At 41.2% G+C, this 14,663-nt stretch overlaps 1 protein-coding gene across 34 annotated transcripts in view; it reads left to right on the forward strand.

Annotated features, from left to right (window-relative positions):
- Positions 1-14,663, forward strand: part of MAP4K4 (mitogen-activated protein kinase kinase kinase kinase 4) — a 189,309-nt gene that overhangs the window by 148,117 nt on the left and 26,529 nt on the right. For 2 of the 34 annotated variants that reach the window (XM_040623600.1, XM_040623602.1), the window contains exons 14-23: positions 1,585-1,671; positions 2,246-2,455; positions 3,427-3,588; positions 6,200-6,433; positions 7,411-7,517; positions 8,972-9,120; positions 10,015-10,112; positions 12,304-12,479; positions 13,001-13,121; positions 14,216-14,407. In XM_040623600.1, the coding sequence (XP_040479534.1) occupies positions 1,585-1,671; positions 2,246-2,455; positions 3,427-3,588; positions 6,200-6,433; positions 7,411-7,517; positions 8,972-9,120; positions 10,015-10,112; positions 12,304-12,479; positions 13,001-13,121; positions 14,216-14,407 (1,536 nt within the window). Of the gene's footprint in view, positions 1-1,584; positions 1,672-2,245; positions 2,456-3,426; positions 3,589-6,199; positions 6,434-7,410; positions 7,518-8,968; positions 9,121-10,014; positions 10,113-12,303; positions 12,480-13,000; positions 13,122-14,215; positions 14,408-14,663 lie in introns of all 34 variants that reach the window. The other 32 variants (XM_040623599.1, XM_040623601.1, XM_040623603.1 and 29 more) reach the window with 21 other exon arrangements.

Raw genomic sequence — 14,663 nt, forward strand, 5'->3', positions numbered from 1 at the left:
TGTATAATTATATTCTGTGTGCTTGTTATATGTTAGGACCTTTGTGATTTGGATAGATGTGAATTTCCTGGTTGTCCTTGTGTTTTGAAGGCACACACACACACAAAAACCCAAAAAAAACCACCCAGCTGTGCTAATTTCATCTCTCACGTTATGGTTCAGGCCTGTCTAGTTCAAAGAAGAGATGAGTTGGAATTCAGATTCCTTTCCTAGCTGTTGCTGGGGAAGGCCAGATGTCACACAAGGGCAGTGCTTGGCATAGCATGTGCCATGTAGGGTTAGACTTATAAGCATGGGGCTTGGAGCCCACGTTGCAATCAGATTGGCTTTTTTGGGCAAAATTTATTTTGTAAGATAAAGATTTCTAAGGAAATAATATGTCATGATTTGTGTTATCCAGCATTCTCTCAACCAGAACTATTGGTGAACTAAAATTTCTGTCCAGCCCAGATGTCTGGCTATTTTTATTTTAAAGTATGTGCCATAGTACAAGTTGGATGGTCAGCATTAGATACTGTAAAGATATAATCTGAATTTCAGAATAAAATTTCTCATGGACCCTTTAGTCTACTCCCCGTATGGAGTAGTAAGCTTTTTTCCCTGTTGAAAAGGAAGGAAACTTCTTTCGTTTGTATTTCAAAGTTGTTTCATGTCTGTCTCCTATTTGAGCTTCACAAAAAATCTTAAGAGCTGCAAGAGACTATTCTTGATACTCATTTCTCAAATCAGGAGACTGAGGAAATTGGAGGGCTTTCTAGAGGTCCTAGATAAAAGTCTCTTGATTTTCTAGTCTCTTAAATATGCATGCAACTTCAAGGTTGGGTTTCTCCTCTTTACATATTTTGGGTGTGTTTACCTGTTTTCATTGTTGCAGAGACTTGTTCTCTTCCGCTTGAAAATAGCCTTCCCCCAACCCCCCACCCCTACCCCATCTCCCCCCAGACACACACACACTCTCTCTCTCTCTCTTTCTCTCTGTGTCTCTCTGTCATAATCTCATTATGAAGAGCCTGGGCCTGTTCATTTGTGAGAAATCACCTGAGTCTGTTGTTCACAGACCATGGCTTTCAGAATGTAGTCATTCTGCGTACCTTCTGTGTCATCAGAGAAAACACAAATCAAGTTTGTTCTGTTTTAATATTAAACAGGTTTTGGTTTAGGGTTTTAAAAATTGGCAGTGCATGCTAGTTATAAATAATGACTAATAACCCTCTGGGGCAGTTTGAGCCCTCTGGTTTATCTTAATTAAACTCTTGATTTCTCTGGAGTCTACCATCCTTAAGAGGAATATCATGGTCCTTTGAAATCCCGTATTTGTGTTAAACAGCTGTGTTCTAACAGAAAAATTTTCAGATACCTTTGTATGTATCAGTGGAGTGTATATCATCATTCATTAGACTCTTTAGATCTTGGCCAATTTGAAGATCTTGGGGAAAATCCTTCCCCATACGCTTTGTAATACATTAATCACTAAGCGAATTACCACCAAAGATCATTGGGGCAAAGGTTCTTGGTGCTCCATTCAGGTGGTTCTGATGCTTTCCTTTTGGATAAATTGATTGCTGGGTGATTTCTGTGTGACAGGAGTATATCAGGCGGCAGCTAGAAGAGGAGCAGCGGCACTTGGAAGTCCTTCAGCAGCAGCTCCTCCAGGAGCAGGCCATGCTACTGGTAACGCCCCGTATCTGTCTTGTTCGTAGCATTAGGGCTCGTTTATCTGTCCCTCCCCTGAACTTTGGACAGAGATGTGGTGACCACCAGACCATTTTGGTTAGTGCTGTGGACTGACAGGCTCAAATGGAGACGTCCTCTGTGGTCATGCTACTTTGGGCAGCTTTTCGAGGTGGCTTCTATATATTTATTTCCTGTTAAAGAGTTAACTGTTCTCTTTGGTAGATAGCAAGGTTTTGAACAGAACTTGGCATTCAGTGAACATACTAGAGTGCTAAGGGCTGAAAGTTCAAAGCATGTGCCGTAATATTTTCGTCTAGTATATTCTTACTTTTGAAACCACCGAAACCAACTTTTAATTGAATTCTCTCTCTGTCCAGTGATATTATGGTTAGCAACAAGCTGTCAGATTTTTCCACAGGTAATATGCTATTTAAAATCCCAGTCATTTTGCTCTGTTCTCAATCAAGGGGGGGGAAGGGCATTGTCTTTTTAAGAGGTTGAGAATGAATCCAAAGAAAAGGCGAGTTCTGCAGTGTCCCATAGATTTAGTGTTCTCCTCTCCCTCTCCAAGGAGTGCCGATGGCGGGAGATGGAGGAGCACCGGCAGGCAGAGAGGCTCCAGAGGCAGTTGCAACAAGAACAAGCCTATCTCCTGTCTCTACAGCATGACCACAGGAGGCCGCACCCGCAGCAGCCGCCGCCGCCGCAGGAGAGGGGCAAGCCAAGCTACCACGCTCCGGAGCCCAAGCCCCACTACGAGCCCGCTGACAGAGCTCGAGAGGTATTTTCTTTCCTTTGTTGCTTAAACATTGATCTGGTGTCAGTGATTCCCTGGAAAGTCATAGAATGACTCTTAGAAACTGTGTAATAAATATTAAGGCTACAAGGGGACTCAGAGACCAGTTAGGAGCCACTCTCTTGGTTTTCTTGCTGAGAAATTGTGGTTCAGAGAAGTGAAAGGACACTTGCCCAAGGTCTCTTATCTGCTTAATGTTTTTTCCATGGACAACTAGAGTGCCTCTGTTAACAAATCGCAGATGAACACTAAACTAAACAGAAGATTGTATGGCTGAATCATTCTTAGAATGTAAACGAAGGCGATGGTGGCTGGGTTAGCTATTTTTCCAAAACCGCAATGAAAATAAAGTGTGCCTATAGTCCAGTTTACTGACTTTTCAAAGACTGTGATTTGTTACTAAACTGGCACATTTGGGCTACCCAGAGCCTCATAGTAAGGATGTAGTGAAGCAGTAACTGTTTAGGGGTACTAAGAATATGGGGACCTGGGCAGCTTCTAGAGTGTGTTTAAACCCGGCCTATAGGTGGCATCCTTCTACCGTGTTTCACCCTCACAAGAGTAGATACAAGGAACAAGTGTTCTGTTTATTCTGGAATGCCTTTATTTTTGGTAGAATGAAATGTGTTTTGGCTTCCTGATGATAATCTTTTAAAATGTTGATTAAGTTGGTTGTGACGTTAATTTTTTTGGCCTAGTTTGTCATCATGTACAATCTAAGAATTCTTGCCAGATTTTAAAGGCTTAATTTTTATTTTCATAAGTATTTCTTTATCTCAAATCAAATTTTAGCCCTATTTTATTTGCCCCCTCTCTTTTTGAGCCACCCCTCTCTTTCCTTGTAGTTGGAGAAAAGAGAAAATTTCCTTCTAGGGCCCTTCCACTTTCAGGCTTTCTTTGGGATCTCTGCTTTTCCCTACTAACACTGAGTTATGTCTTCTAATTCTCTGATGCAGGTGGAAGATAGATTTAGGAAAACTAACCACAGCTCCCCTGAAGCCCAGTCTAAGCAGACAGGCAGAGTATTGGAGCCACCAGTGCCTTCCAGATCAGAGTCTTTTTCCAATGGCAACTCCGAGTCTGTGCATCCTGCCCTGCAGAGACCAGCTGAGCCACAGGTAGCAACAGCCAGGTGGCTGTGGGCCGAGGAGACTCCTACCATAGCTCACGAGGCCACGGGCCTGCTTGTAATGTTTACAGTTTGGTTTGTTACCACATTTGGAAAGAAAAGAGATTAGCCGGAGTGATTTTCAATTAACGTACAGGCTATATACCCTCAGTTGATAGAGAAAAGAAGGTTTTTGTGGGGTTTTTGTAAAGATTTTTGTTGTACTTATTAGGAATATCTAGATTCAGTGATTTCTTCTTTTATTCTTTTTGTCTTCCCTAACTCAGATGTTCATAAACAAGTACTTCCTTTCTTTAATACACAAATTTTTCAGTTTAGGTTTTAGAAAGTTAGTATCATAAATATATAGAGGGAGAACCAGAACCTTTTCTTAACCTTTGATCCTTGGCTCCTGGCCAGTTCCATGAGTGGGCTTTAGAAAACCAATGTCTGCCTGAAATTGCGTGTAGAATTTCTTGGTTTTGTCCAACTGTGCATATTTTTTTGGGAAAAAGGCCTTTTATTAGATACTCAAAAGGTTTAAGATCCGAAAGAAGATACATTGTAGTAGGTTAAGTGTGCATTCCTCTGAAGTAGGTCAGGGTAAAGGTCATGACCTCTCACTGGGTTGGCCACAGCATTCTGCCTGGTCTAGGTGAGGGAGAACCCCCTGGGCTGAGTGCCATGTGTTTAAAAGAGAACCCTCTGTACTATCCAGAAAGGAAGGTAACAGCAGGGATAGCCCATGTTAAAGATCTGAAAGATCCTTAAAACACAGATTCCCAATTTCTTACTGAAAATAAGTGACTTTTAGATATTTTGCTCCTTGAAGCTGTGTATTACAGAATATTGGGAACAAGATCTTAAGCCTGAGTTTACTTGTTACTGATGTTTGCAAATGTTAGGGGACAAAAGTTCGTATTCTTGTGATAGAAGTAGCTGTGGTGTTCTGAAAAACAAGTCCAAGTGAGGATTTGAACATGCTTTACAATAAATAATCCCAGTGTGGAGAAGTTGTTAAAAAAAAAAAAAAAAGAAAGAAAGAAAAAAGAAGAAGAACCAGACCTAAGCAAAGGGCATGTTTGTGGGAGTGGGGGGTTTTGGGGGGGCAAGAAGATACTTACATGGGATCAACAGTTTCTTGATTTACTGAAGAGCTGACCCACAAGCCGCAGAGTGAGGAAAGCGTGACAGAGGGAAGGGAAGAGGGACTGCTGGAATAGGTGTGACAACACTTGTATGAAGAGTCCAGGACTAAAATCTTTATTCTGAAAGTTAAACTTAACGCAAATAGAAAATTTTTATCTGTTTGGCCACTAACAGTTTAAAAAATAGGAATTCCTTAATTATGTATGCTGCTTTTATATTAATTAACTAATGTAGTGCCTAGAGATAGTCTCCCTTTTCCTCCTTCTACCTAAAGTTGCTTTGGGCTGAAACCTCTACTTACGAAAACATTCTCTGAGGAGACTAAGATTCTATTTTAAAGCCCATGTTTTATTATAGTTATAGATAACACTTTCAGTTTCACATTTTTCCCCCTGAAAATTTTAAGCATTTTAGCACTCTGAGATTATTCCACTCTGAGATTATTCCACCAATAAGTGGAATTTGTCACTCTCCCAGAAGTCCTAGAAATCATGACCTGTGACCTACTCTGAATCCTGCATTTGGAAAGGTAAAACCAGTTGTGATTTGGTATTTTTAGTTTTCATTAAATGTGTTGATATTATGGATAGCATAGCTAGAATTATGTAAATTGCAATGTTGAACACTTATTTTAAAACGATAAAATGCAATAAAGAAAATACAGATTATTTCAGAGATTGCTTTACCAATTTAAAAATCAGCCAGATTAACTCAGGTGACAAGTAGTTGTCCTGTTTCTTCAACTGTCAGATAGAAGGCATATACTCCAGTAGCAGTCAGCGGCGGGAATGATAGTATTGAATATTCCTAAAAGAAACCAAAATTCCTTTTTTCATGATTACTATGAACATGTATGGAGATCTCTAGGGTTTGAGTGTTTTAGGACTTGGGAGAAGAAAGTGGCAAAATCCTGGGTGTATTCGAAAAGTTTTTAAGTTGTGTTACCATAGTCTGCCAACACACAAGGGGTTTGTCTTTGCTCATGAAATGTGTTGTTCTGTGGTTATTTGGTCTGAAACGTTACACTGCCAGGTGCTGCGAGGACGGATAGCTAGGTCTGCATGTATGGCAGTGTCTGTCTTGTGATTTTCCTTTCCTCCCTCTCTCTCTCTGCCTGTCGACTCTGCTTTGACATGGATGTGCATGGAGCACGCTGTCCTCCTTTTTAGAACCGGAGGTCTACGAGGGGTTTTTTGTTTTGTTTCATTAATCTTCATGCTTACTGCTATCTGTAATGTTAGTCTGGATATTAAAAGAGTTTTCTTTTATAAATGTACATTTGCTTTTTTTTATATAGTATGTTCCTCAGACTGTTTCTTTACTTAGAAATGTAACTGTTTGACTGCTTGGCTTACCTAGGACTGTATTGCCCCCATTTGCCTTCCCCCACTTCTTGGTTTGGATTTGGTATTGACCGGAAAAGCGTTTTATGCAGAACGCATTGAATGTTTTGTGTTTTGTTTTCTTGTAAGGTACAGTGGTCCCACCTGGCATCTCTCAAGAACAATGTTTCCCCTGTCTCGCGATCCCATTCCTTCAGTGACCCTTCTCCTCCCAAATTTGCACACCACCATCTTCGCTCTCAGGACCCATGTCCACCTTCCCGCAGTGAGGTGCTAAGTCAGAGTTCTGACTCTAAGTCGGAGGTACCTGACCCCACCCAAAAGGCTTGGTCTAGATCAGACAGTGACGAGGTGCCTCCAAGGGTAAGAAGCAGAAAGACAGATGTGTGCTACTTTTTTCCTTTTTGTTATTTTTTTAAAAAATTATTTATTTTAACTAAGGGTATGGTGATTTCACCAGAATAAAGGGGCAATGAAACTTCAAAGGAGCTTTTACAGTGGGGAAAGTTCCATAGTTACGCAGTTATATTCAGCCAGCGGCCAGTTAGCTTTTTATGGTTGTTGTTAACTCTATACTTAAACACAAAATAACAGAATAATATATGAGTAAGTCTATGAGGAATATAGTCCTAGAACAAAAATAATCAAAATATATTTTAGCTGTTGTCTTAAGTGTTTGTACAAAAGCTACAAATTATTTTGCAATATTAACAAATATCAAAATTTATTAATTGGTTAATTACCACTTAAAAAGGTTTTTTTAAGAAAAATTTTACATTTAAAATTCCCAAAAAATGATTTTTCTTTTCTTTTTTAAATTGAGGGATTTTTGGTTTCCTTTTCAATTTTTTTGTTGTGTTGTTTTGGTTTAGTTTTGGTAATTACTTAATGGTGAAATTAAATGAAAGGCACATTTTCATTTCGTTTATTTTTCCTCCACTTGGAATTTGCTTCCTCTGAATATTTTCTTGCTTCCTACCAGTCTTTGTTTCCTACTGTTCCATTTGTAGACCATTGTTTGATTTCTTTGAGCTTATTTTCCTGATACTCACATTATCTCAGCAAAATGCTTTGTATGTCCCTTGCCACGAAGCTTCAGTCCAAACATCATTTGAATGTTATAGAAGCGTAGAAAGGCTGTTTGTCCTGGCTCCTTTGATGCCGTTGACTAAATTTTCTCTATCCTATTGGATCAGTGGAGGGCAGAGAAGAATCAGAGATGGGAGTAGTGATAGTAAAGTTCACCTCAGTAGGACTGCTCTAAAAATATGTTTTGGTAGGGAGATCTTTTTTCTTCTCATATTTTCGATAATATAATTGCTATGTTTTTCTACCCAAAGGTTCCTGTGAGGACAACATCTCGTTCCCCTGTTCTGTCCCGTCGGGATTCCCCACTGCAAGGCAGTGGACAGCAAAATAGCCAAGCAGGTCAAAGAAACTCCACCAGGTAAGAGAAAAGGGAAGCTTAAAAACAGGTTTACTGCACAGCCTATTACTTCATGTTTGTTTTCATAAAAATGTTCATAAACATGGTACTGAGGTGAAGAGATGGTCACTTTATAAAAGAAAAACTGCCAGAAAATCCATTATCGTGAATAACTGCAAACTGGTCTTTAGTGAAAATAGTCTGAATCCAGTTGTGTATTTTAGCACTTCTAAAATGAAAACTCCCTGGCTCTGCAAGAGCAAGTGGATGGAACAGCAGGGAAGGCAGGGGAGAGATTAAGAGAACTGGAATCTGAAGGAGCGTATCATCTAAAGGATGTCCCAAGTGCTTAGGATCAGTACAGAAATCACAAACAGGCTACTAAAGAAAAGTCAGCGGTTGACTTACAGTCTGTATTAAACTAGTGAATTAACCAAATAATATTTTTAGGTTGTAGAGCTGTGTATTATACAGTTGCTGTTAGCCACATGAAGCTACTTAAATTTGAATTTAATTTCATTAAAATTCAGTAAAATTTAAAGTTGATTTCCTTAGCTACGCTAGTCACATTTCATGTGCTCAGTAGCCACATGCAGGCACAGCGACCATGTTATTAGCAGTCAGCTATAGAACATTTTCATCCTGTCAAGTGATTTCCATTGGCCAGTGCCATCCTAGGGGAAGGAAGGAAGCACTGTGTTGATTATTTTGTACTTAATCATCACTGAACCGCTGAAATTTGCCTTCTGCACATGGAGCCTTGATCTAACTTGGAGCACAAAGATGGATGGCAGACCAGAAGCTGCAGAGAGCCTTCTTAGTCCTTAAATGATCAGGGTGCACCGTGGGATTCTCCTGTGACTGAGCCTGTGTATTAACTGTGATCTAGCAAACTTGTGCTCGGGGTGTGTCCATGTCTGGGGACCATCATAGCCCATGCTCTCTGTCACGTTTCTGACTCAGCGCACACAAAGGAGTATGCTGCGTGAATGTCGGCTCTTAAAGGCATTGATGGACAGTGAGAGCAACAGCCTGTTGCACACACAACAGTGTGTGATTATATAAGTGGAATTGTTTTATGATAAGAAACTGAGTTTATAGCTGTGACAGGAATAGTAACACTTTTAAACTGAACAGTAGCATTTCCTGTCAGTCGTGAGGAAGATTTGGGGTCTGGCTAATGGTAGCCTGTTATTTAACATTTTTGATTTAAGCTTATTTGAGATACTTCATATACCCAAAATTAGTGTAACGTGTGTCAACTACAATTTAAAAAAGGATATCTGAGATAAAATCCATGAATGATGTCATTATAACTTTTGATAAATTTAATGTTGAATGCTGTTTGTAGGCCATTTTTTCTCATTATATCTACATTTCAAAGACATTGGTGGACACATCATGCATCTGTTTATAATTTGATACTACATCTTGGGATAATGCATTAGCTGTTCTCTCTTCTTTTCTAACAGCAGTATTGAGCCCAGGCTGCTGTGGGAGAGAGTGGAGAAGCTGGTGCCCAGGCCTGGCAGTGGCAGCTCCTCGGGGTCCAGCAACTCAGGATCCCAGCCTGGGTCCCACCCTGGGTCTCAGAGTGGCTCTGGGGAGCGCTTCAGAGTGAGATGTAGGACACCTTTGCTTTTCCCTTTCCCCACTAACTATATTGGGCTATATGATCAGTATATTGGAGATCCTTTTCAATCATGTAAAAAGGCCTGTGGTTTTTTTCACAGCTGCATATTACAAAACAGTGTTTCAGGGCAGGGTGCTAATGATACCATAATTTTAATAAAACAGTTCACTTTTGAGAGCTTACACATGCCTAGTACTGTGAGCACTTTATATGCATTATCTCATTTAATCCTTAAAAGAACCTCATGAGAGAGAGATGTATTGTGTCTCCATTTTACAAATTAAAGCAACTGCAGTTTAGTGAGGTTAAGTAATTTGTCCAAGGTGATTAGCTAAATGTCCAAGCTGAGATTTGAACCCACTTCTTTCATATAGACTCCCGTCAGTGCTGTCATCATTATTGGTTATTTTAACCCTCAAAATAATAAGCTAATGAAATTTCCTCTATTATATTATTGGGGCGCCTGGGTAGCGCAGTCGTTAGGCGTCTGCCTTCGGCTCAGAGCGTAATCCCGGTGTTCCGGGATCGAGTCCCACATCGGGCTCCTCTGCTGGGAGCCTGCTTCTTCCTCTCCCACTCCCCTGCTTGTGTTCCCTCTCTCGCTGGCTGTCTCTCTGTCACATAAATAAATAAAATCTTTAAAAAAAAAAAAAGAAAAAAAAGAAAATTTCCTCTATTATATTATTGACATAGTGTAACAAGGTATTGTGAATACATGTTAAGCAGAGTCAGATCTGCCTGTGGAGATTGCTTTGAGTGGGGCTACCAGAAGTGGGCGGGAGGGAAGGGGAAAGAAACAAAGGCTAGGTGGGCTAGGTCAGATTTGTGACACACTTCTCTTTGTTTATCTGTTTCTGCCTTTGTTGTCTTTCTTGAATTTCACAGCATCATCCAAATCTGAAGGCTCTCCGTCTCAGCGCCTAGAAAATGCAGTGAAAAAGCCTGAAGAAAAGAAAGAAGTTTTCAGACCTCTCAAACCTGCTGTAAGAATTATACAAAACCAGTTTTACTTATTCTAAGCTTGAGTGAGATCTTTCTATTAAAAATACATAGTCAAGAGGCCTGCAGTCCCAAACACTGATTTGAGGAATTAGGAAGAATGCCATGTCCTGAGGCACATTTGTGCACACCCCACCTCACTGTTGTAGTCATTTTTTTTTTTAAAGTACAGAAGAGAGAAAAGCCTTTTTATTTTTATCTCTTTGCTCAGCATTAATCTTGACATAGTCTTGATAAGTTGGGCATTTGCAAAACTGGCTTTTAGAGTGAATTTTTCTTCTCCAACTCACCTATTATTTAAATTCTGCCTTTTGGTACTGGGAGTGAGTGACTCCCTCATACTTGGCCTTGAATCTTTGTTGTATTAACTGATCGTGTAACTGTGCCCATGGTGGGATTGTAAGCCTTTTGGAATTTTGATTTCCTGCTTAAATTGATTCCTGTCCTTCCCTTCACTCCCCTTCTTTCTCCCATGCTTCCTTGTGCTGTGCATTCTTCATCACTGATGGCTTCTCCGGCTCAATGAAACTGCTCCTGTGCTGAAGGGCGAAGTGGTAAGCCCCGTCTCTGGAAAATGCCGCAGCAGAGCAGCATTCCACTCGCCTCTTGAGCTTATTAGCTTGTAGTCCATCTACATTTCCTTTCCTCCCTCAACTTGCCTTTTCTTTTCTAGAATTCAAAAGTTCTAAGCTTCTGCTTTATCTTTTTTAACATAGACTTTGCTGCATATATTTATTCTTATTACGTAGAACTTCTATAAATATCCTCTTAAAAAGTCACAGTTGTAATCATGAAATAGTAAGACTGAAGGTCCGATACACCGTTATTTCAGAGGCTCAAGCTCAAAGAAGAGCAACATATTCTTAACTGTGAAGAAAGAAACTCCTTTGGAAGTGCTAAAAAGAAAAAGGAAAAATGACTACATAGCCTGCTTTAAAAAGGGGAAAAAAAAAAAGTCATTACTTTCAAATATAATTCCCAAGTAGAAACCTTGGACTTCTGCATGAAAGTGTAGAGTATAAATAATAATCACACTTGAAAATTATATGCGGATAATTGAGTATTAAAATAGCTCCATATGAGCACTGTATGTTAAATGCAAATAATGAATCATGGAACACTACATCAAAAACTAAGGATGTGCTCTACAGTGACTAACAATAAAAATTTAAAAAAAAAAATAGCTCCATATGGAAGAATCATGGGAAATGAAGCTCCTTTTGAATAATGTCTTTTAAAGTAGATTTCCTTTCTGTCTGATGTGCATATTTGTTGGCAGTGTTGCAGGAAAACGTGGGTCAGGTGGTGCCAGGGAAGTGCCTCACCTCCTGCCCACAGCAACACACGCTGCGTCTGCTTTCTCACTTCCTGTGGCATGGACCTTCTTAGGAATGTGGCAAGTTGTTAACACTCCGTGAAGTCAGATATGAATAGTATACTCACTTTTTCACTTTTCGTAGGTCTGAAATTGTTAAAATAAAAGGTGGAGTTAAAAATAACAAGTTCACCAAAGAAAAACTTTCAGTCAGCCCAATTTAACTAGAATCTTTCTTTCTGGATAATCTCTTTGAAAGAAGACTTTGTTACATAGGCAGAACTCCCAAGGATTTTCCCTCACAATGTTTGTAGACCTAGAATTTTATGTTAGGGTTTTTAAAAAGCACTATTAGCCTATCATAAACAGATTATGTGTTTTTTTTTTTAAAGAGTTTATTGATTTATTTGACAGAGAGAGAGACAGCCAGCGAGAGAGGAACATAAGTGGGGGGAGTGGGAGAGGAAGAAGCAGGCTCCCAGCAGAGGAGCCCGACGTGGGGCTCGATCCCAGAACTCTGGGATCACGCCCTGAGCCGAAGGCAGACGCTTAACTACTGAGCCACCCAGGCGCCCCAAGCAGATTATGTTTTTTAATTGTTGTGAGATTTGAACTATGTACAACATCTTTAGCTTTTTGTTTTTCCCCCTATCTTTTTACATTTTTTGGTCTTTTCTATCAAAAGCTTTAAGAGCTCACCTTCTTATGATACTGGTAAATACAGAATAGTTTTACAAAATGGATGTTGTGGCTATTTCATCCATAGTTAAAATGAAGAATGTCTCATGATTTGCTGTTTTCTTCCCACTGCCCCCGCGCATGCCCCTTTGTCTTACTCTCTTTTTTGTCCTGTGTGTTAGGATCTGACTGCACTGGCCAAAGAGCTACGAGCAGTGGAAGATGTGCGACCACCACACAAAGTGACAGACTACTCCTCATCCAGTGAGGAGTCAGGGACAACAGATGAGGAAGACGATGACGTAGAACAAGAAGGGGCAGAGGAAACCACCTCTGGACCAGAGGACACCAGAGCAGCGTCAGTCCTTGGTGTATTTTAGAGAGGCTGAGAGTGTCTCCACTGAACTTTCTTTCCATTTTAGAACCAGTTTTTTCTAAACCTATCCTGATTGAATGAACATTTAAGATTGAGTTCTCCTAGNNNTCAGCAGCAGGCAGCCTTCGTGTTCTTCCCCCTTCCCTTTGTGTGCACATGTGTGTCAGTGCTTCTCCCCAGTACCCCAGCGTATTTTATTTTTTCTTTTTAATTTGAGGATATGACAAAAGGGAAATTTCAGTTTGGTTTCACCCCATTAAGCATGAGAATTCATTCTAGATGTTTTTGCTCAAAAGCAAACTATACTGGCAGAAAGTTCTTTGTTGAAGGGGAAGAGCTAAGAGCATTTGTTTTTTTTTTGTTTGTTTTTTTGGTTTTTTTTTTGAGGAAAATCTGTCTGTAGCCTGACCTCATCTTAGGCTTTTGGGAAGGTGAAGAACCTAAACAGGATGATCTCAACTCATGGAATGATAGCCATTCACTTCTGAATTTTGTCTCAATAGGTCATCTCTGAATTTGAGCAATGGTGAAACAGAATCAGTGAAAACCATGATTGTCCATGATGACGTAGAAAGTGAGCCAGCCATGACCCCATCCAAGGAGGGCACTCTCATCGTCCGCCAGGTACCTGTGTCTTCTCTTTGTTGTTAGAGGCAGAGCTTCTCCTGTAGTCATTAACCCACTTGCTCATTCACTCACTCATGCTGTTTCTACATCATCATCTGTTTTCATGTTAACAAGACCCAGAGGGTAGAGTGTCGGGGGCCAGGGAGGCAGGTATGTGCTGCATGCCAAGAAGGTAGCTAAGCGGTCTTCCACCCCACATTGCTGCTCCTCTGCATGTTTTGCGGCAGCCCTCATTCGAGCACCACGCTGATTCTCACAGTCTGTGTCTGAGTGGTAGAAAAGCCGCAGGGAGTCCCTGGAGCAGGCTTGCAGAGCGAGGCGGCAGAGCCCGGCCTGGAGCAGAGCAGCCACGGACGCTGTGCGGAGAGCTCCCAGCTCTGAGTGTCCGCAGTGCTGCAGCAGGAGCAGCCCTTAGGCAGGAGCAGTGGAAGAGCGGATGAGCCTCATCAGTCACAGGAGGGCCTCGTGGAGCAGGAGGGTTGGGAGGTCTCTCTTGCGTGTTCTAAAATGTTAGTTTCCTCACTTGTTGAATATTAAATGTGTACCACCCCGATGTGCTCAGTTCGGATCACTCAGCTTTACAACTGTCTTTTCGTCTCTTAGCTTAGAAGACAGAGAAGTGATGCACTTCCCATGACATAGAACAGGCGCCTTTCTAGTGTTTTGGACTTTTCCTGAGTGTGTTTCATGCAATGGCAATGCATTCGGATGGAAAGTGGGAAGAACGTGGAAAAGACCAGGATTCAAAGAAGCAACAGGGTACTCTCTAGAGCTTTAGACAGGAAGATTTTTAAAGAATAAAAAAAAAAGGCGAGTGGTTTTGGTAACAACAGCTAGTGTGGCAGATAAACCAGGTTGGGCAGTCACGCTCAAGTCCCGTGGCCACCAGAGGAGGTACTTTGAATTCTGTTGGCTCATTTGAGGCATTCGGTGAGGAAGTGTGAACAATTCCGACCAGTTTCCTGTGGTCTTTCCTTGATAATTTAACAGAGTTTGAAAAGTCACACAGCACCTCGAAGTCAGTTATCAGTAGGGTCATAGGGAATTTCAGCAGCGCTTGAGCGAGACGAGTGTGCCTGTTTTTTCTACAGAGTACAGTTGACCAAAAGCGCGCCAGCCATCATGAGAGCAATGGCTTTGCCGGTCGCATTCACCTCTTGCCAGATCTCTTACAGCAAAGCCATTCCTCCTCCACTTCCTCCACCTCCTCCTCCCCATCCTCCAGCCAGCCGACACCCACCATGTCCCCACAGACACCCCAGGACAAGCTCACTACTAATGAGGTATGTCTCGCACCAAGCTGGCTGCTTTCCTAGGGTTCGACCAGCACTGCCTAGTAGCTAGTTTGCAGAGGAGACTTTTCCCACGCCCCTCCCCCCTTCCTCCCCACCCGCTTTCTTCTGTCACCTACCCTTCTCCCCAACCCCAAGTAACATGTTTCAGATCTGCATACAAATCCCGTAACCCTAGATCAATGTCCCTCCAACTTGCCAGTTCACTGTTTACTTTTCTCTAGATAAGTGTAGTTGCATGGCTTTC

Source organism: Ursus maritimus, unplaced genomic scaffold, assembly GCF_017311325.1.
Source record: "Ursus maritimus isolate PB19 unplaced genomic scaffold, ASM1731132v1 scaffold_6, whole genome shotgun sequence".
Classification (NCBI taxonomy): Eukaryota; Metazoa; Chordata; class Mammalia; order Carnivora; family Ursidae; genus Ursus; species Ursus maritimus.